This window comes from Neovison vison, chromosome 13 (genome assembly GCF_020171115.1).
Source record: "Neovison vison isolate M4711 chromosome 13, ASM_NN_V1, whole genome shotgun sequence".
NCBI lineage: Eukaryota > Metazoa > Chordata > Mammalia > Carnivora > Mustelidae > Neogale > Neogale vison.
This window is the reverse complement of record NC_058103.1, coordinates 72,581,819-72,604,107: the sequence shown is the minus strand read 5'-3', so window position 1 is coordinate 72,604,107 and position 22,289 is coordinate 72,581,819. Positions and strand designations below refer to the sequence as shown.

General features: G+C 47.1%; 1 protein-coding gene and 2 long non-coding RNA genes across 4 annotated transcripts in view; 1 reads left to right on the top strand and 2 right to left on the bottom strand.

The window, feature by feature from the left end:
* LOC122894213 overlaps positions 1–22,289 on the bottom strand; it is a 136,666-nt gene that overhangs the window by 94,803 nt on the left and 19,574 nt on the right. The gene's annotated exons all lie outside the window — the stretch shown is intronic.
* Positions 9,578–10,106, bottom strand: LOC122894214. Its single transcript, XR_006381751.1, has 2 exons — positions 10,040–10,106; positions 9,578–9,939 (listed from the first exon to the last, which is right to left on the bottom strand). It is a non-coding gene; the product is annotated as an uncharacterized LOC122894214 (long non-coding RNA).
* DHRS4 (dehydrogenase/reductase 4) lies at positions 10,538–21,815 on the top strand. Of its 2 annotated transcripts, XM_044231727.1 has the most exons (8): positions 10,539–10,703; positions 12,012–12,189; positions 16,793–16,894; positions 18,902–18,972; positions 19,070–19,121; positions 19,400–19,534; positions 19,844–19,899; positions 21,315–21,815. In XM_044231727.1, exons 1-8 carry the CDS (start codon positions 10,573–10,575, stop codon positions 21,427–21,429), a joined length of 840 nt encoding a protein of 279 aa, XP_044087662.1. In that variant the 5' UTR covers positions 10,539–10,572; the 3' UTR covers positions 21,430–21,815. The 2 variants fall into 2 exon arrangements, with proteins under 2 accessions (XP_044087663.1, XP_044087662.1); XM_044231728.1 differs by lacking the exon at positions 19,400–19,534 and having other exon boundaries at positions 10,538–10,703.

The following is a 22,289-nucleotide window of genomic DNA, read 5'->3' as shown; positions in this document are numbered from 1 at the left end:
TGATTAATTAGAATCTGCTTTGGGGAAAAAATGTGTATCCTTGCAACAATTACAGTATGAGGTTTATGTGAAAGTACTGTGTGAATATCACAAATCTTAAAATATTGTATACCTGGGCACTATGAGCCATCCAGCCCCACCAAGCCTCATAGGAGCCCTCCCACCCCACCCAAATGTCCAACAGAGATAGAATTCAGAGATAGCTAGGGTTCCTCACCACTGGAACTGAGCAGAGCTTCCCCTGGAGACAGAGCCTAAAGGCTTCTTTCTCAATTTTCTAGAAACAGTACTCAGGGCAAAAGCTGAGGACAAAACTACCCCCCCACACCATCCGTCCCCCCATCCCCCGCTCCCCTCCCTGCACACATTCCACTGCTGCTCTGCTCCCTCAAGTCAAAGCTTTCTCTTGCCACACCCCCACATGAACACATGCTTTAGGGCTGAATTCTATTCTCACCAATAGTCAGGAACCAACTTATACTGCCTCCCCCAGGGTTTGCAGCTCAGCTGGGCAGGGGTCTGGTGATCCTCTCTAGACTTGGAACCTGTGAGATCTGACTGTGCATTTCAGGACGGGCCTCGCAGGGTCCCGACTCTTGGCATGGCTCTCTCACTGGTCATCCTAGAACCTAGATAGTCAACACCTTGTGGGGTAATATGACACTGACTCTCACAAGGCAAACTCACATGAAATTGATCTGGTCTCAAAAATCAATGGGGTAAGGGTGCCTGGGTGGCTCAGTGGGTTAAAGCCTCTGCCTTCTGCTCAGGTCATGATCCCAGGGTCCTGAAATCAAGCCCAGCATTGGGCTCTCTGCTCAGCAGGGGGCCTGCTTCCTCCTCTCTCTCTCTCTCTCTCTCTCTCTGCCTACTTGTGATCTCTGTCAAATAAATAAATAAAATCTTTAAAAAAAAAAAAAAACTTCTATTTATAAAAAAAAAAAATCAGTGGGGTAGATTTTGGGGGGAACGTTATCTCCCAGTGATGAGAAAAGGTGTCAGTTGCAATCCACACCTGCTACCTGGAATAACAATCCAGTAACAGTGGAATGAATGCAGAATCAGCAGGGAGGTGGGGTGGGGAGTTGACTGGTGCTGAGGGATCCTTCAACCAGACCTTGACCGTGCTAACAAGCACCCACCTCCCAGCATGCCTTTGGGGTGACCCAAATGGCCACATCCACCAGAAAACATGCTTCTTCCCTCGGACAATACTAGAAACCCTCTAAATTCTTAACTCACAGCTGTCTTCAGCCTAAACTTCATAAGCTGAGCTCTCCTTCCTTTTTCCCTAACCATTCCATTGACTTTTCAACATAGCTTAGTTCTTTAATAAATATGGACCCCATCTTGCAACATGTATGGACAAATAAGGATCTTCACCTGACACAGGTGGCAGGGGTCCCAAGGCTTTTCTGGGAAGATGGGTGTCTTGCCCTATCTTTGCACAGCCTTCCAGATTTCATCTCCACTGTATGGGGGAGCTATTCTTTTCTCTCCATGCATGGCCTCCAGTGACTTTGACAGCCAGGTCTACCCTGGGATCTCTACTGATCTGACCGACAGAAACTCATCTGACCCCTTTGCTCGGTCTGATAGGCTGTTGGTGAGTATTGTGATAGGTCATCTTCCCTTCCTTTGAGGGTGCTGCATTTATCCCCTCAGAGGGTAATGCAGAGCGATTCTGAACACCCCACCTCTCTCCAGCAAAGGCCTGAGCTCTGGGATGACTATCCTGCCCTGCAGTCAGGCATGCCCTCTGGCTCTGTTCCAAGGCAAAGTTGGTCTTCCTATTTCTGCCAGTTTTCAAAAAATTAACACTCAACCATCATGACCTTTATGCCATATTTACCAACCTTAGCATAGGGAAACCTGGACTTTGAAAGCTATTCGGCAGGCTTGATTGCCCAAAGAAGTTCAAAGAACAGCCTAGCCAATTGTGTCAAAGTTGATGGTGTTCTCTAGACCCATAACTAATACATTTTTATTCAATATATTTTAAGTCGCTGTACTCAAAAGGCAATAAGACCTGAAAATGATATGCCATTCTGATCCTGGAGCACCCAGGAAACTTTCCAGCTCAGTGAACTCTACACAAATAGAGACAGCTTAATATGCTATAGGACAGTGGCTTTCAACCTTTTTAGCTCCCCAGTAAGAAATGCAAGTTAAACGGCAACCCAATATACAGACACACGCATGCACACACACACACCCATGCACTTACACACCTCTACATAATGGAACAATTCTTTCTTAAAACAGTACTGTCTTAGGGATGCCTGCATTCGGCTCAGGTCGTGATCCCAGGGTCCTGGGATCAAGTCCCACATCCTGCTTCTCCCTCTGCCCTGCTCTGCCTGTTCTGTCTGCAGCTCTCCACACTTCTGCTCTCTCTCTGACAAATAAATAAAAATCTTTAAAAAAAAAATTTTTTTTAACTGCACTGTCTTAGAGAAAGATGCATGTGAAAGAGATTTATTAAGAAATATTTTCAGGGAAAAGAGTTAGAGGAGATGAGGCTAGGTTGCATAAGGTACAGTAATCCAGCCCAAGTCACATAGAGGGTACTCTGGACTCGGGGGAGGCAGGAGATACTGTGGGTCACACCTCAAAGGCATCTCGGTGAGAAGACAAAAAGAGTTAAAGTATGTACATCTCATCCCCAAAGGTCTTTGGGTGAGTGCTGTGGAAGGAGGGAAGGGACATTCCTAGGGCCCCAGCTCTCCCATACCTTCCAACAACATGCTGACTTTGGGGAAAGGTCAGGCACTGGATTTCCCCTGCCGTGCACAGAAGTACAGGGATCCCAGGTGACATGCGCAGAGCAGAGACTGCTACATTTTCTACTCTGGTTTTTCATTGTTGTCTTTTGGTTTTTATTTGCTGGCCGTGAATTTAAATATCAGCACAGCCCCTTATGATCTGTTATTTAACCTGCTTGAGGCTCTTCTTCGTTCTTAAAATGAGAATAATAATTATCAACTTTGCTCGTTGGGGTGAAACTCAGATTTGACATAGATACCCCTAGCAAATAGTAGGCACTCAATGTGTAGCGATTATGGTTAATAAATGTATCCTCAAAATGACTCAAAAGAGTAGTACAGAAATTTCTGTGTGCTCTTAACTGTATTCAAGACAGGCATGCATAAAAACCCAAGTGGTAGAGTATGGGTGCCTTCGCAGAAATATAACAGGCATCTGGACAAAGATTCACCACCTCCTGCCTCCACATCTTTGTTTTTTGTTCCCTTTGACTAATGAAGCTCATTTGAGCTCCATCTTAAATGTCTCTCTTTCATAAAGCTTTTCCAGACCACCCGAACTAAAAATACCCTCTCCCTCCTTTGAATTGCCATGCCATTCTACTTGAAATTATTCTATGGCAGTTTTTCCACTTTCTTTTTTCCTCTCTGCAATAGCTATTAAAATCCTGACTTGGGAACAGATAGACAAACCAATGGAATGAAATAAAATCCAGAAATAGGCTCAAATACATATGGGAATAATAAAGAAATCAAGGCATGGGGGGAAAACTCCAACAGGGCTGAGATAACTGGCTAACCACTGGGGGGAAAAGTTAACATGGATCTCTCTCTCACTTCTCATACAAAAACAAATATCAGATGACCCAAAGATTTAAACATACACACAAATACTGAGTAACTATGTTACTCATGAACACATGAGTGAATTTCTTTATACTCCCAGAGTAAGAAAGGCCTTTCAGAACATGACATAAAACTCAGAAGCCATAAGAGAAAAGAGAAAAAAATTTGATTCCACAAAAATTTAAAATATCTACATGACATTAAAAAGACATAAATTCAAAAGCCAAACTGAGAAAAATATTTGCAACTCATGACAATCAGACAGTTCATGTCCTTCCATAAAGAGTTTATAAGAACAGATGAGAAAACAGAGTAAACAACCCAATAAAAGTGGACAAAGGACATGAATAAGCAGTTTATGAAACAAGAAATACAAATACCTGTAAACATATGAAAAGATATTCAATCACCTTAATAAAGAACTGTAAATTAAAAAAAAAAAAACACTTTCACCCAGATTGGCAAAAAATGAGATGTTTGGTGAAACTACATGCCAGGAGGGCTGTGAGGAGCTGGGCGCCATCACACTGAATTGCCCTTTAGGAAGGTTCCCAGAGACCAGGGAAGGGCAAGCTTTTCTTGAGGGCAACTGACAATTTCTACCAAATGCCAAAAGTGCATAACGTTGGCTTAATGACTCAACTGTTGACTTGGGTGTAGTATGAGTTCTAGCTATGTGTACAAAGAACACTATTGCGACATCACCTATATTTGAGGAAAGTCACAAATAAGTAAAAACAATAGGGGACTGACAAATGAGAGTTCATCCAGATAATAAGAGAAGGAACAAGAACGAAGTAGGTTGGTATGGCCCTGCTAGTCAAAGATGTCCAAGAAATACCAAACAGGTTGAGCACAGTATGCACACACACACACAAACACACAAACACACACAAATGAATGCACATAAAAAAGGAACACTGACAAGAGCCTTTGTTCTAGATAACTGTACTGGATCATTGCATCACTGTCAGTCCAGTGATGTCTTGGTACTATATTACAGATGTCAACTCTGTAAGGTGTCCTCATTGGGTGAGGTTGAAGGAAGCATACACTGGGACACTAGATACTATTTTGGAGTCTATTGTTGTTTCAAAATTAAAAGGTTTTGGGTTTTTTTTTTAAGGCATAGAATGTATGTATCGTGTGATTCTTAGGTTTTTTATGAAGTATCAAAAGGTAAGAACAATCCCTATGTCATTACGTTCAAAATGAGTGGGTATAGCACATGCAATCAGAAGGACAAACACACCCATCCCCTTCACTCCCAAAGGTTTGTTTGGGAAAAAAGGATAATAAATGCTTAAACTACCCTCATTTCCTTTACAGAGATTAAAAGAAGTGCAGTTTTGCTCAAGAATTTGATCTGGCCCAACAAAGGAGAAAGCCCTCAAAAGTAGACTGCTCTGTCCTTTGGCAAGGCTCGTGATGGGTCTTATTCACTTCTTCCCACCGGCCTCTTACACTGTTCTAAAAGCAAGGTAAATGAACTGAAACTGCTTTGCATAATAATGTCAAATGTCATCTCCAGAGAGGACAGGCTGGCACTGCCAGGGACACAGTTCTGTTTCTTAATGTAGCCTTGAGTGGCATTGTCCCTAAGAATGGCTGTTGGTTCTTGGAAGAGTTTGTGTATGTGTGTGTGTGTGTGTGTCTACGTGTGTGATCAGTTCCTCACAGGAAAATGGAATGCCTCAGTAGAGGCAAGGAGACATTTCTTCGTCTCATCCTACCAGTGAGATCTCACGGGAAACACAATGAGTTCCAGAACAGGACTTGAACTATCGTTCTTGCCAGAGCCAGCCAAAGCCTACCTTGCAATTTTCTACCAATGCTCCCTACCAAATAAGTCAAACTGGCAGGAATTAATAGCTTCAGGAGACTTCTGCTTCAGAGTACTCTGATGTTCTGATTCCAGGACAAGGACAGATCCTCTGGGAGAAAAACCCTTGTTGTTGCACTGGAAAGATTCTAAAGACAATATTAACTGTATTTCAAGGCTATACACCTTTAACCCACTGACCTGGGCCCTCTAGGTGATAACTTGACTTCTTTGAGGTGTCAACACAATACTGACTCTGGGGAAATAAGAAACCAGATATTCTAAGAAGAACAAGCTTGACCACACTAGAAACTAGCCTCCACTGATGCTAGCAAGTCTGTCCAAGATCATATCAAGAATAGTTAACTGCTGTTAATTATTCAGGGACTGCTTCCCCTGAGTGTGGACCCTCACCTGCTTCCCCTTTAAAAACCCCCTGCTTGGTCCAGGACTTTGGAGATGGTCCACCATCTTCCCAGGTTACCCACTTCATAAAGAAAGGAACCTTTCTTTCCCAACTGAAGCTTGTCTCTAAGAAACAATTGGCTTTCGAATGTCAAGCAGCCAACCTTGGGTTTTGGTAACAAAAGAGGCTGCCAGCAAGTCCTCAACAAAGCAAATGCCTGGTTGGAATCAGGAATCAGAAGGGTTGGGGGAGGGGGATAACACCTGCAAAAGGAGAGGGAGGAAGCAGGACTAAGCAGGAGGAACTGATGGACCTGAGGCAGATTCGACAATAAGGCCAGCCCAACAGGAAGCTCTAAAGCAAAGATGGCGTGTTAGAGGAGCTGCGTGTTAGGCAGAAAGGGGAAGGTCCTTGTTCCGCTATTGTGCTCAGTCAATGGCTGGTGTCAGCCTGAGAAGGAGTTAACTGTCCGCTGAAGACTGGCAGCTAATCAGGCTCCCAGCAGCCAGCTCGAGTCCTTTCTAGAAGGAGAATCTGAGCTGTTTTCTGCATCTCCACGTCTGCATCTCACAAGGACTTTACTTTTAATTAGTTGCCTATGTTAAAAAATCAAAGAGTTCATATTAAAATCCAGATTTCTACCTTCTGTTTAAAAAATCCTAAGATCTGGGAGCCTGGGTGGCTCAGATAGTTAAGTGTCTGCCTTGCGCTCAGGTCATGATCCAGGGGTCCTGGTATCAAGTCCCGTATCGGGTCCCTGCTCAGTGGGGAGCCTGCTTCTCCCTCTGCCTCTCTCTCTCTCTCTCTCTCTCATGAATAAATAAATAAAAGCTTTAAAAAAAATCCTAAGATCTGGCATCACGGGGCTGGTATCTTCGATGGAAAACACGGGCAGAAGTGACTATACATCAAGCATACAGGCTGGGTCAGCAGGACCCAGCAATCTCTACAAACTCCCAGACACCAAGGCCACACTGTGTTGACATTCTTTTTTTTTTTTTTTTTAAAGATTTTATTTATTTATTTGACAGAGAGAGAGATCACAAGTAGACGGAGAGGCAGGCAGAGAGAGAGAGAGGGAGGCAGGCCCCCTGCCGAGCAGAGAGCCTGATGCGGGACTCCATTCCAGGACCCTGAGATCATGACCTGAGCCGAAGGCAGCGGCTTAACCCACTGAGCCACCCAGGCGCCCTGTGTTGACATTCTTAATGAGCTTCTGACATCAACCAAGTAAAGCATTCTATGTACTATGCAAAAGAGGGTAGGACGACAGGTAAATTCACTTTACAAAAATAAATCCATCGGAACTGGTCATACCTTTTCTGAGGTAATTTGATCATAGTCATCAACTGGAAACATTTGACCCAGGGTACAAATGTATTTGCACCAAACACAAAAAATACATACTTCCAAGCTTGTACACTGTAGCATTGTCTGAAATAGCAAAATGAAGCAAAAAGGAAGTGAGTTAAATGTTCATCAGTGGGAGAAAGGCTAAATAAATTATGGAATATCCACACAATAGAATACTGTACAGCTATTTTGAAAAGGGAGAGAGAGAATAAAGTAGATCTATTATGTACTATTCAGAACATTCTCTAAGAATGTATTTTAAGAAATGAAAGAAATAAAGGAAAAGAAGAGAGAAGGAAAAGAAGCAAGCAGTTTGAAGGACAGTATGCATAGTGTTCTTCCATTCATAGGAAACATTTTTAAGGGGAAAATGCATGTAAAGCCTAGGAAACTTCTAGAAGGATACACCAGACCAGGAGCTATATGGGGAGCAGGTAGAAGCAACATAGGAAAGAGTTACTTTTTTACTTTTCACTTTAAAACCTTCCATCTCTTTTTAAAATCATGAACATGTGTTATTTGTATAATTTAAAGACCAGCTATTTAATGATTAAAACAACAATGCTGAAAGTAAAATTCCAATCGAAAGAAAATTAATTTCCATGAAAACTCTCATTCCCCAACAACGTCAGGATAACGAAGCATAGCTATTCAACGTACACAGCAGGTCAGATTGTCATGACTCGCTATGATTTCACATTGTGGGGATAAAAATGCCTCACCAGATTAGAAATATTCAATAAAACTTATAAAAAGCACCAAACACTTGCCACACTTAATAAGTGGCATTCAGTAGAGTCACTGTTATTCCCCAGCCCTCCCCTGCTGCCTAGTCCTGACCTGTGTCAATGACCAGTCCAGGATGATTATTGCAAAATGCAAGATTTATATTCCACCCCAGGTGAACAGTCACCCCTCAAGGAAGATAGGAGCGTCTCCCCAACAACAAAGGCATTTCCTCAACTCTGCAAATGGTACTACCTCCATACAGACAAGAGCAATCCCATTGCCTATTAATGTTTCCCATTTCCAAAAGACTCCAACACACCCCTGTATTTCCCTCAAAGATTTCCTACTCCCCCCACTCCACCCCCAGTCTCCAACAAACCAACTTGATGAAGAGTAGTAGCTCGAGACTCGCACACCCCTTGACTTCCCTCTACCCTCTCCTGTCCACAGATCTCCTCCCTGATGTTCCCTGTGCTCTCCCCAAAGAAATGGCACTGGAGACCCAATATCAACCCTACCCAGACCCTACCCATCACAAGGCCATGTGATGTTCACTAAGCTCCCAGGGCAGAATTTTCTTTCTTCAGAACCCTCTGCTCTTTGAGGTGTGGGCTCCCTCTTCCTCCCCCCAACTTCAGCTGCTGGATCTGGCTGCCCACCTCTGGGCAGGAGACAAAGAGAATCAGATCTGCCCTGGAGGCCTGTCTCTGTGAACCCAGAGCCCTGAGAACCCGAGTTCCCATCCTCCTCCATACTCTCCCCACAGGTCCACAGGAGCAGAGCACTGGGAAGGGTTTCCACAGTGCATTAGCTCTGAACAGGGGAGGAGGAAGAGGAGTGTCATGCTATCCAGCCTCTGTTGTCAATAATTCACGAGATTCAGACTGAGGGGCACCAGTCAGAGTCAGTTTTCCCCGGACATAGGGAAAATTAGACTCAAGCTCTCTTATCTCATCAGGATGTGCTAAGTACCAAAGCTGAGTACCACAGCTGCAGCTCCTCGGCTGACGAATATACTATAAATCCAGTGCTTGCCTGATAGATCACTTGCTACCCAGACTTCCCCTTTCGAACACTGAAATCCCTTTTTTAGCTGCTCTGCAGAACTACACATATACTAAATGAATCTCTAGCAAGTATGAATTCTATTAAACAGCAATTCCCAGAACTGAATTGCACAGACCAGGATTCTCTCTCTTCTAACTGTAAGGACTGACAGAGTTAGTTGCCAGACTGGTGATTTCACCAACTAACAACACTTTTCTCAACCTACCCATCTGCTTTCATCATCTTTTCTTAACAAAAAGACTAACACCAAGAAAAGAAAAGGAAAAGAAAAAGGAGCAAAAGCATATCCCTGAATAAGGAACTGTCAAGTTAAATAAGCTTAGCTTTATGAAACTCACTACATTGTCTTTCTCTGTCTCAGTTTGTCTAGAACGAGTGCAAACTTTGCCAGAGATCAGCACCACCTCTCAGTCTAGCATTGGGAGGCCACTGGGTTAAACCAATTCAGTCGCTGACACTTAGGTCTCTTGGGGGCCTTTCCACGGTATCCCATAAGCCATCCAGATTTATTAATTCTCCCAGAAACCCAGAAGGGAGATCATTTGGACCTGCTTGGCGGAAGTGTAGAGTGAAGTCTTGAACACAGAATTCATAGCTTGAGAGGACTTTATTCATCATCTCCCCCAGCGTCCTGTTTACAGATGAAGAGCCTGGCCTGTAGCAACAATAATAGTAATTCTATGATGGCAATAATTACTATGTGTTTAGTAATGTCCAGTTTTTAAATTGCTTTTACATTCAATAAATATTTATTGAACCGGGATGGAGGCTAAGACCCGGGTGATTAGGGAGAATTGAGTACCACCACTGGCTGGGAGACCCTCTCACCTTTCCTACCACTTACAACAATGGGGAAGGCCCTTGAGGCGCAGGTATCAGAAGTCTAGTCCAGTCAGGATCTTTTTCCCTGCACACTGGTTACCATAGCGATAGGCGTCTGCCCTCCAGAGCTGTGAGGATGGAGGAGACAGTGTGTGAAGGGCAGTGCCAGACCTAGCCCAGCCGCTTCACCTCATCACATCTCTCTCTCCCAGGCTCCTCCACCCTCACCTGGTGACTCCGTGTGGACCACAGGCAATCTCAAAACAGGGGCCCTCTTGTGAGCTATCTCACGTATGCAGACCCAGACTTTCCTGGAGATGGAGGTCCATCTTGAAGTTCTGGGAAGGTAAAGCAACCAACTCAAAGCTCCCCTCCCCTCGAAAAATAGCAGGGTCAAGCGGCAGGACATTGCCGAGGGCGGGGAAGACTGTGGGTTCCCGCAAAGGAGCGGGCCCTAGAAGAAACCTGGGGCGACCGCACAGTCCCATAGCGGTCAGGGCGAAGCCGAGGACAGCGGGGCACGACAGCCGTGCGCCGGCAGGGGGCGCCCCACGGCCACCGCCAGCTCCCGGTACGAGGGGCGGGCGCCTGGCCGGGCTAGCCAGCAGTCCCGCGCCAGGGCTGGCGGGGAGCCGGACGGAGGTGGGGCCGCAGGGCGGGGGACGGAGCCGGAGAGGGGCGGAGCCGAGGAGGAGGCAAGATCCTCGTTCTTTGGCTTACTAGGGTCATTACCTCCCCTGGGTGTGCGGCGAGGCGGCGCCATGCGGAAGGCGGGACTGTTGCTCGCACTCAGCAGCGGGGCGTGGAGGTCTGTGCGGATGGCCAGCTCCGGGATGGCGCGCCGGGACCCGCTCGCCAATAAGGTGGCTCTAGTCACGGCGTCCACCGACGGGTGAGTGCCGGGGCCAGAGTCTCTTAGGCCCCCACCATCCGGAAATAGGTACTAACCCCTTGACCTTTGCTTCCCTGCCGGAGTCCTCAGTGGACCTCACTGCTAGGCAAAGTCTGACCCCCGAAGAAGGGAACCACGTGGTCGGCCTGCAGCGCCTCCGAATCCTCTTGCGTCGGCCCCACTTCTCCTGTCGGCCAGTCTCCTGTCACCGCTGCCCCTGGCTCAGCTGCGCCACTTCAGTCTCCCGGGGCCCTGGGCTGCCCCCGTCAAGTGGCCCCACCTAGAGTCTGGGAAGACCAAACACCAGAATTCCAAAACACTCTAGATTTCAAAAAATCCTATCCCACGGCCTCCCTCGACCCTGCACATGTTCCAGACTCCCCATTTGGCGCCCCTTTCCTGGATGGGACACAAGACCCATGTGTCCAGGTTTTTGTTTAGCTCAGTACATTTTGCCCTTGCCCTGTTTCTCACCCACCTCTCTTTTTTTGTTTTTTTTAAAGATTTTATTTATTTATTTGACAGAGAGAAATCACAAGTAGATGGAGAGGCAGGCAGAGAGAGAGAAGCAGGCTTCCTGCTGAGCAGAGAGCCCGATGCGGGCCTCGATCCCAGGACCCTGAGATCATGACCTGAGCCGAAGGCAGCGGCTTAACCCACTGAGCCACCCAGGCGCCCTCTCACCCACCTCTCTTGTCTAGCCATTTCTCATCCCTGCAGGACTTTGCTAAATGCCTGCATTACACAAATCTGAAGTAAAAATGTATGCGAAATGCTAATGGCCAATAACTGCAAAGTGTGGAACCCTTACTCCCAGGGGAGTAGTGTAAAAAATGGGCATTTTTTACTAGAGACCCATCCTTTCGCATACACTCCCACATGTAATTAACAACAGAATTTTGAGATGTAGACTAGTAAGGGAGGTATCTGGGACAGGGGCTCTTTCGGGTGAGACCCTCCAATCATGCAAGTGGCTGTTGCTACACCCCTAGCTCCTTTCTCTTCCCTCAGTCCCTGCAGGGTGTGTGGGGCTTGTCACTGCAGCTATTCCTGTGGAAGGTAATGTCAGTTCCTGAGAACCTAGCCGGGGTGGGGGGGGCAAAACCCTAGGAAAAGTAAGTAAAATGAGTGCTAAAAAACATGCTAAGCATGTCCATCTATATGGTAACGGCTCTTTTACACATAATGCAGACAGGAGGCCCTGCAGAGGGAGAGCTGGAATTCAGACCTGAGCATTCTGACTGCGGAGCTCATCTCTCAACCACTTCCCCCTGTACTGGCCCTGATAGACATCTCTCTCTGCCTCAGGATCGGCTTCGCCATCGCGCGGCGCCTGGCCCAGGATGGGGCCCATGTGGTCGTCAGCAGCCGGAAGCAGCAGAACGTGGACCGGGCAGTAGCCACACTGCAGGGGGAAGGGCTGAGCGTGACGGGCACCGTGTGCCACGTAGGGAAGGCCGAGGACCGGGAGCGGCTGGTGGCCATGGTGAGCAACAAGGGTATGGGCACAGAGCCAGGTGGTGGAAGGGAGCCTGCCTGAGCCTCCTTTCCTGCTTTCCTAACAACACTGATGTGAGGCAAGCCAGCACTATTAACTGAAACGTAAACAGTCGTTCTGCGTACCAGTCCACCCACACAGTTTTACTGTGTGCCTTTACTATGATGTCTCTCGGAATCATCCCATCCCAGTCAGAGAATAAAAAACCACTCTAATGCTTCAACCCTGCATCACCAACCCTTAGGTTACCCAGGAAAACAGCTGGCCCTGGTTCTCCAGTAGTTTCCAATCTAATTGGGCAGATGAGAGAGGTAAATGTGATTGCAAAACAGATGTCTCCACCCACAGACTAATAATCAGTGTCCTGTTCTATAGCTTGTTGAGTCAAGTCTCTGGGAACTTCTTCTGTGAGGCAACCCACCATGTTTCAGCCACTTACGTTTGCTATTCTCTTTGTCCAGAGCCTTCACGGGTTATCTCTAAACCTGACAACAACCCAAGCAAGGCAAGGACTATTCTTCCGGTTTTCAAACATTCGGAACATTCCACTCTCAAAGCTGGAACAATGTCCCGAGGCCCCACAGCCAGTCAGAAAGAGCTGTAAATCAATCCAGACCTGCCAAGCTGACTACAGACCACCAGGCATTTCTCCATGAGTATCAGGGCAGGTCTTTCATGCCCACTTGGACGTTAGTCTCAAAGAAAGTGTCAAAGGCAGTGTCAGAGCTGGAACTTGGCACCAGCCTTCCAGCGACACAAGAAAATATGAGTATCTGGCAAAGGAAGCCGCTCTTCCCTCAGGCTCAGGACATACACTTTATTACCTGGAGTAAAAAGGAGACTGTACCCTAGATGGAAAGTAGAGCAGACTGGAAGGCTGGCAGAAATAATTCGGTAATCGTAGAAGAAGGGTTCCTTAAACAGTGGTAAATGGTGGTATGATAGGATAAAGTCATTCCGTTTGGGGGGGGGGACCATTTAGCAGTGCACTGGGGAGAGCCAAATGTGTGTCCAAGAAAGTAACTTTGGGGCACCTGGGTGGCTCAGTCAGTAAAGGCCCTGACTCCTGACTTCAGCGCAGGTCATGATTGTGGGGTCCTGAGGTGGAGGGCTCCAAGCTTAGCATGGAACCTGCTTAAAATTCTCTCTCTCTCTCTCCCTTTGCCCCTTGCCACCTCCTTTAAAATAAATACAATTTTTTTTTTTTTAAAAGGAAAGAAAGTCACCTTGTCGGGCATAGGCTGCTGGATAGAACCTGAGTTTGGGACCTTGATTCTGAGGGTGAAGAGAGCCTCTGGGATCCTAGGCCAACTGGTGACTAGCCATATGAAATGTGCCTAGCAACTTAATTTTAAAATCCTGCCAGGGAAACAACCTCTAACCCCTACCAGGTCCACTTACCCTGTCCTACAGCCTTGGCCCAGAGGTGGAGCTTGAGCTAGACCTCCCAGAGGGGGTGAGACTAGACAGATGGAAGAGTGACAGGGTTCCAGATGACCCTGCAAAATGAGCAGGGAGCCAGGGAGGGCCTGAAAGGGAGAGCAGAGCATGGGCTCAGGAGTGCCAGTGGAAAATGGCCTGGTGGGAATGATAAGGGACAGGGGCTCCATAGCCTCCCAAAGAAGGTTAGATGTTCTTGGAGGAAATAAGCCACACGAGGTTTTGAGCAAGATGAATATGGATATATTTGAAAAAGATAATCTTGCACCAGTAAGAGGATATATAAGAGTAGAAAAGACTCTGAGCCAAGGATGTTAGCAAGGAAGCTGAATGCTCTAGACCATTCAGGTCTAGAGCAGCAGCAGTGGTACCAGAATGGATATGCCCAAGAGACGTTTAGTGGAAACCAAGCAAGATTTTTTTTCTTCCTAACACAGTGTCAAGAAATGGGAAACAGTGGGTTAAAGCCTCTACCTTCGGCTCAGGTCATGATCCCAGGGTCCTGGGATGGAGCCCCGCATTGGGCTCTCTGCTCAGCAGCGAGCCTACTTCCACCTCTCTCTCTCTGCCTGCCTCTCAGCCTACTTGTGATCTCTGTCTGTCAATAAAATCTTAAAAAAAAAAAAAAAAAAGAAAGAAATGGGAAATAGGAGGGTTGAGTCGAAAAACACCTTTAGGGGCTCCTGAGTGGCTCGGTCCATTAAGGGTCTGCCTTCAGCTCACGTCATGATCCCAGGGCGCCCCAATAAGTTAATTTTTAAAATGGTTACTATCCAGTGGCTTCCTAATCTGTGCCCCACAAAGCTTCTCAAAGGCATGGGGGAGCAGAATCCAGATCACTCGCTTCTCCACTTGACTATACTTTTTCTAAAAAATATACCTACCCAAAAACAGAGCACCCAACTCCTAACCACTTTAGGGTAGCGATCACACAATTTAGGGCAGGCTTACGAGACACCTGGGTAGTCATAGTGCCTTTCTCATGAATCTTCTATGGTTCTCTGTTCAGTCAAAACCTAGACTTCTCGGGCGCCTGGGTGGCTCAATGGGTTAAAGCCTCTGCCTTCGGCTCAGGTCATGATCCTAGGATCCTGGGATCAAGCCCCACATCAGGCTCTCTGCTCTAGCAGAGAGCCTGCTTTCCTTCTTCTCTCTTCCTGCCTCTCTGCCTACTTGTGATCTCTGTCTGTCAAATAAATAAATAAATAATCTTTAAAAAAACAAAAACCCTAGACTTCTCCCCTCTCTGAGATGTAGGCTCCCTGCCCCCAACCACACAGCCACAGAGCAGAGCACCCATCCCGTTCTAGCTTCCTGTGCACTTCCCTCGTTGCAAGTCCATAGGCGAGATTTACACAGAGCCAAGGCAGGTGACTGGGGCTTAGTGCTGGGACGCCAAAACTTAGCACCAGACAGTATCGATACTGGTTTGAAAACCTTACGTGATTTTCAGTTTTGTTCAATTTATATGTTGACAGCCCAAGCCATTCCTTCAGCAGCGTGGAAGCAACTGAGCTTAGCACCTAGTTAGCAAGAATAATTAGTTAAAACAGGAACTAGCAGATGGTACACATAGTTAATAACACCCCTCCATGCGCCAAATCATGAAGCACAAAGGTGCTTAAGGGCCCGTAGTGCTGCTTGCCCAAGGCATCCGAATTGCCTTTTCCGGGCCAATGTGTAGCCTCCTCTCAGAGCCCTGTTTTGTTGACAGATTCTGTTCAACCACTCATTACTCTGGCATGTGCCTTCACCACCTACTTTCAATTTATTAGCGAGGTGAGATGTTGCCTTTCTTGGCCTCCCCAGTTTAAATCTTGGTTTCATCCTTGAATCTTCCATGCCTCCCAGCCAAAATAAAAGGTGGGGGGAGATGACATCATAACTGAGTGGGAAACTGCTTTAAGCCCAGGCTGGTGTCTTCCTCACCGTGGCTCCTGCATAGCCAGTTTCCTAGTGATTCCAACTCACTTTCAAAGAACTCTTTAAGAATTAGCTCTGCAGGGGCGCCTGGGTGGCTCAGTGGGTTAAGCCTCTGCCTTCGGCTCAGGTCATGATCTCAGGGTTCTGGGATTGAACCCCGAATAGGGCTCTCTGCTCAGCCCAGAGCCTGCTTCCTCCTCTCTCTCTGCCTGCCTGTCTGCCTACTTGTGATCTCTATCTGTCAAATAAATAAAATCTTAAAAAAAAAAAAAAAAAAAGAATTAGCTCTGCAGCAGAAAGGAGACCGACCTCTGACCTCAGATCTGCCACCATTAACTGACTAGCTTTGTGCCCTCTGCAGATTATGTGGACTCCCCCAAAGACCCAGTGAGAAGGCCTCCTCCTGTTCCTTAACCAGCCCTTATATGTCATTACTGAGAAATTCACTTCCCTGGACCTCAGCTTCATCCCCTGTGCCATGAGGACAGTGGGCTGGGTGATCTAAAGACCGCTCCCAGTGGTAACATTCTGTTGGTCTATCTAAAACAGTTTCTCGGGGTGCCTGGGAGGCTCAGTTAAGGATCTGCCTTCGGCTCAGGTCATGGTCTTGGGGTCCTGGGATCAAGCCTCGTGGTGGGCTCCCTTCTCAGCAGGGAGTCTGCTCTCTTTCCTTCTGCCCCACCCCCCATTCATTCTCAGGCTCTCATGTGCTCTCTCTCTCTCTCTCTCTCTCCCCCCCCTCAAATAAATAAAATCTTTATACCAAAAAATATAAATATAAATTAATAAATAAAATAAAACAGTTTCTCTATTCAGGTAGGTATGGAGTTTGAGATCATGGTAACTCAGTCAAGGAGAACCGGGCAGTAAGCACTTGGACAAATGGGGCTGGGACTTGGTGGGAAAAGTGTAAGGGTCTGGAAATGGATTTTGAGGTGGGACCTGAAGCTGTGATAACAAAGGAGCTCCCCCAAAAGGGAAAGTATAAAGAGTAAAAAGTCAGCAACAGCTCTAGAAGTGGGGGGCAGGAAGAAAAGCCTGCAAAAGAAACTAGACCTGAAATGTTTAGCAGCAGAACTTAGGGTAGCTGGGGAGAGAGACGTTTCAGGAAAAAAGAGGTATCATTTTGACATAATTTTGTCCTAAGAAGGAATTCTTTATCCACATTGATAAGTGCACCTCCCTTACTGACTTGCAGTTCTAATTCAGACCTTACTCCTCTCTCTAGGCCGTGAGCCTTCATGGGGGCATTGACATCCTGGTCTCCAATGCCGCCGTTAACCCTTTCTTTGGAAACCTGATGGATGTCACCGAGGAGGTGTGGGACAAGGTGAGAGGGGATTAAAGGAGCAGGGGATAGGCCTCAAGAAACAGCCAGAACAAACTCAGGCTGCTTTTAGAATGCATTTGTCAAGTGCCTGGTAAATGTGAGGAAACCTTGCGATCAGCACGCACCTGGAGTGCACCTGGTAAAGGGCAGGTGGGGGATGGCTTCCTCTCTCCTTGCCCCCCTTTCATTTCTGCTTCTCCCGAGTTTGGCTCTTCCATTTGTTCCTGGCTAACCTTCTTCTTCTGTTTCACTCCCCAGCTCTCTCCCCCCGCATGCTCATCCAGACTCTTCTTCCAGCTCTATTTCCAATAGAGACAAGCCAGCTATCTGCCTAATAGCTAATAGCTAATACACTTAAGCTTACACAACCCCGGCCCCTTTTCAGAGGCCAAAAAAGAATGATTTTGCATTAGCTGGAAAACTTTAATAGCTGCTAGTTAAGCAAAATGACCTAAGTTACCGCTTTATAACTTAAAACCTTTGAAAAAGACCCATGCGCTTTTCTTCTTAACTGCAGAGTCAAGGAAATATGAGATCCCAATGTCTAAATTCAAGTGTGGAATACTGGGTTTTATGTGAACGTGCGTAATTACATTTATGATATATTTCACACACCTACAGATTTTAATTATGAAGCCTCAATTAAAATATTTGTCTTTGTTTATTAAGGTTAATATTCCCACATGATTTGGAAATGCTAAATTTTTTATGATCTCCCCTTTCACTCTGATGTCATCAATAACTTCTCAGCACTGAAGTTTAAGGATACTAAAATATTATAGTTTGTTTATCAGTGTTTCACAGACATAAAGACCAAAGTGCCAAATGTGCTTTAGTGAGTCAGTTCCTGATTGATATTCTTTAAAGTAGAGAAACATCTTTCATGAGCCGTCTGAATAAAGACCACATGAAAATCAGTTTTAAACCAAGTGATTTTTCTTTTTAATTTGCATTTTTTAAAATGTCACAGTACATCAAATATAAATTCAATGACTGATCCTCGATTAAACTCTGGATTTTTAAAATAAGGACATGTGGGGAGACAATTGGGGAAATTTTGTTAGGGACAGCCTATTACGTAAAATCATTATTACCAATGTTAGATTTCGTGGTATGATAATGGATGGTGGTATGTAAGAATGTCCTTATACTTCAGGAAAAATGCTAAAGCTTTACTGATAGAACACTGTGATGACTGCAACTTATCTTCAGTAGTTCAGGAAAAAACTGTGCAGATACATGGATAGGACACATGGGGCAACATGCAAACAATTGGTGAATCCAGGTAAACAATATCTGGATATTCATCATACTTCTATTTCAACTTTTCTGTAAGATGAAAATTTTCAAAATAATAAATCGGCATGGAGAGCTTGGTAGGGGCATATCCCAGCATGCCTAGAACAATGTAAATGAGAGTTATGCCTTTGTTTTAAATGATGGATGTGGGGTTTTGACAGGAGACTGTGTCCCAGCGGCCCCAGAAGTGCCCCCTCATGATCCCACTTTCCAATAATGGCCCGCCAGACAGCCCATCCAGGAGGGCCAAAAACATCTGACTCCTGAAACTCAGAAGCCAGAGAAATGTTGGAATGACTCCAAGTGCCTGAGGTCAGGCCACGTTTTCCCTGGGCAGCATGGGCCACTCTGGAGTGGAACCAGTAGGCCAGCCCACTTCCAAGTTCTCCCTAGTTGGGAGAAACACAGAAAATCCAGCTCAGATCCAAAGAGGACCTGCTAATATAGGCCACATCATGTGCAGCTGGTGAGGTAACAAGAGGGACCAGGTTCCTTTCTTTCTCACGCAAACCTAATGGGTCATTCTCTAGCTGAATATGACAGTGACAGGGGCTTCTCCCTGGGCTTCAGCTTCTGCTTTTGCCCTGTCCAGGTAAACCATCTCTGAGGTCTGCACCGGGGCCCCAGCAACATCCCGCCGTGAGTCCTCGTTGCCTTGCCTTCTCCGGCTCTTCTCTCATGCTCTTTCTCCTTCTCTCTTGGTTTCAGATTCTGGACATTAACGTGAAGGCCACAGCCCTCATGACAAAGGCCGTGGTGCCAGAGATGGAGAAGCGAGGGTACAGACAGGGAGAGGGAGCCTGGGTGCAGTGGACCTCATGCGGGCTGAGGGCCAGGGTTCCCACTGAGAAGAGGGTCACTCTCTTCTTTTTCCAGAGGCGGCTCAGTGGTGATTGTGGCCTCCGTAGGAGCCTACTTTCCGTTTCCTGTAAGATCCCCCTTCTTTGCCACTTCTACCCGCCCCCCCGCCGAATCGTGCATTTTTTCCACTCCCCTGGTCACCCTAACAAGTGTATGCCCCCTTTTGGAATCACACCACCAAGCCCCTTCCCACAAAATAGATGCATTGCCTCCAAAACCCCTAACCTAGGGGTGGTTCACCCACAAGACAGTTTTCTGGCTCCCTTAGAGATGCCCTATTATCTACTGCCCTATCCAAAAATGAACTGGAAACAAAGACACTAACCCACTGTCTCCTTTCCCCAGGGCCTGGGACCCTACAATGTTAGTAAAACTGCCTTGCTGGGCCTCACCAAGAACCTGGCCAGAGAGCTGAACCAAAGGAACATTAGGGTGAACTGCCTGGCACCGGGACTCATTAAGACTAGCTTCAGCCAAGTGGTGAGGACCGCAAGGACCCCAAAGGGGCATCTTCCTAGACAGCAAAGCCCAGTATCTTCTGCCCCACCCCACCCCAGGCTTTTCAACATTCCCCCTCCATACCATACATCCTCCTGTCTGGATCAGACCCCACAGGCACCTGCAAAGAAGATGGTGGTAGGGAGCGACTGGGAACTGAGGAGGGCTAGGAAGTGGAAGGGGCCTCCCTCCAGCCTTCCTCTCATTTGCCATGAGGGCAGCACTTCCTCCCCTCTCTGACCCTCTGTCTCCTCTTCTGCCACATAAAAAGATGTCCCTTTTTTCCTGCAGTTGTGGAAGGACAAGGAAAGGGAGGAGAGCATAAAAGAAATCATGCAGATAAGAAGGTAAGGCTGTCACAGGGGAGGGTTAGGAAGGACAAGGATGAAAGGTCCAGTCCCTCACCCAGCCCACAGCTCACTGTCTTTTGGTCCCACAGACAACACAAGCATGTGCTCTCCTGCCACAAACACATACTTTGCAATCCTTGTGTGCTGCGTCGCTACAGTGGCACACGAGGGGCTCACTTCCATTTCAAAAACCAAACAGAGGCTCTGGCTTTCAGCAGAGCACTGCTCCAGGGGAAGCTCTGACTCCTCTCTCCACCACCTGGTTGTGGCCTCCACCTTCAGCCATCTGTAGCGCCCAGGGACCAAGACCAAAACCATGCTTTTTTTTTTTTTGCTTTTTTTTTTTTTTTTTTAGTTCCCCTTGAGTAAAATGCCATGTTTCCAAAGCTCAGATGGACTAAGTAAGGCCCGAAACTCCCCTTGCAAAGAAAACTCACCTCTTCCCTCTTCCCCACAGGGCTAGCCAGACTGCTCAGGCCTCTTTGGCCCCTTTTCCTCTAACCTCCCTGCCTCTCTCCAGCTTTTGACTTATCCATCTTGTCCCCTCAAGGACACATTCCAGCAATGCCTACTCTTTACTGGTCCGGACATCCCAGAAGCCCTCAGGTGCCCCGCAAGCTGCTCTCATGCCAGGCATGAGCGGCACACCTAGTTCACAACTCATTAACAAGTTGGGGTACTGTCATCCTGGAGCCCCGGTGAATGTCGTGCCCATGCTTCTTGGTCTTGGGTGTGCACTAGTCCAGTGAAGGACCTGGGCATCTTTTGGGGGGCGGCGGGGGGGGGGGTGGAATTTAAGCCTCCTGGATGATGACAGTGTGCAGCTAGGATGGAGAACCACACTGATCCAGGCCTTCTAGGTTTGAGGTCCCCACTCTCTCCACCTCAGAGCATTCTGTGGCAGTTAAGGTTACAGCATTCCCGAACTACACAATTATGTATACAAATCCCGAGAATTAGCACATTCTCCCAAAATGAACCTAACTTTAAGGGCCAAAAAGAGATTCCTGAAAAAGTTGTCTGTGAGTTGAAGCTACACAAATGCAGACTGAAAACAAACTGCTTACTGTTTCACAGACTCCCTGACAATTGAACAGTATACACACAGGCGAAACAAAGTTGCTGCTCACCAGTGTATCTGTATGACTTGGGATTCTGCTGTCCTGAGTTGTCTGAAAAACAAAAATGTCTCGATACTGTTTGAATATAATATGTGGTGGGTTTTGCAGGATGCAGTATTTACTATAACACCTTATCTTCACGCTAACTCTATTTGACCGACAGGAAGCTTGTACACTGGTCCTGGATAAGTCACCTGATACTTTTTGATTAAGCAAATTCATTCCCTCTGGGCCAGTTCAGGAGCTGACTGTTGGATTTTTACTCCCTTCCTTGTTGCCCCTCTTCCCCAGGATAGGCAAGCCGGATGAATGTGCAGGCATCGTGTCTTTCCTGTGCTCTGAAGACGCCAGCTACATCACTGGGGAGACAGTGGTAGTGGGTGGAGGGACCCCATCCCGCCTCTGAGAACTTGAAGAGGCCTCACTGGGGCAGAGATTGGGCTACAGCTCCTGCACTCATCGACTAGCCTTTCCCACCTCTGCCCAATATACTGCGCACCTTACACCCCGCCCCACCCCCCAAATCAGTTCCACCCTGTGAAAAGATCCAGCCTTCCCTGTGGTCAAGGTATGGTCTTGGGATTTGCTCTGTTGCTGAAGCCTTGAGTAGAGACTTCCCCTGAGAGCAGAGGGCAAGCCTGCTGAGAAAACAGAGACTATGTTTCCAAAAAACAGTACCTTTTTTCCTGGACTTGGAATTTGAGGGAGACGGGTTTGAAGGAAGCTGGGTGGAAAATCAACAACTTGCAAAGAAAGATGCAAATAAAATGCAGATGATCATGTTGCTTTGAATAGGTGTATTCATTTTTCATTGTGGGGTACATAGGTGTGGTGGCCAAGCAGAGATTCTTTGTGGGCTACATCTCTGCATCCCCTAATCCTCCTCCCTGGCTCCAGTACCTAAGCGTGGAGCTCAGGGGTGGATGTGTCTGCGGAACTGCCAGCTGGGAGGAGGTGGCCCAGGAACTCCTGGGTGATACTCTTGGCCTCACACCCGCGGGGAAGGTGCCAAGGACGCTGCGGGGATCCCTGAAGCTGGGCAAGCGGGAGGAAGGATGAACACCCCCAGATCTGGCCAGGTCCTCTCCTGGCATCGCCTTCGGTCCTGAGTTCCCTTGTGGGTCAGTGAGTAGGAGCTGGACGCGTCCCGAGCGGTAAGGCAAAAGGAAGGGGCCTTCCAAGGATAACCCAGAGAGGGGTACCCAATACCACAAAGAAAAGAAATGGATTCTGCTCACGGTGCCCGAGGAGTGGATGGCACGGAAA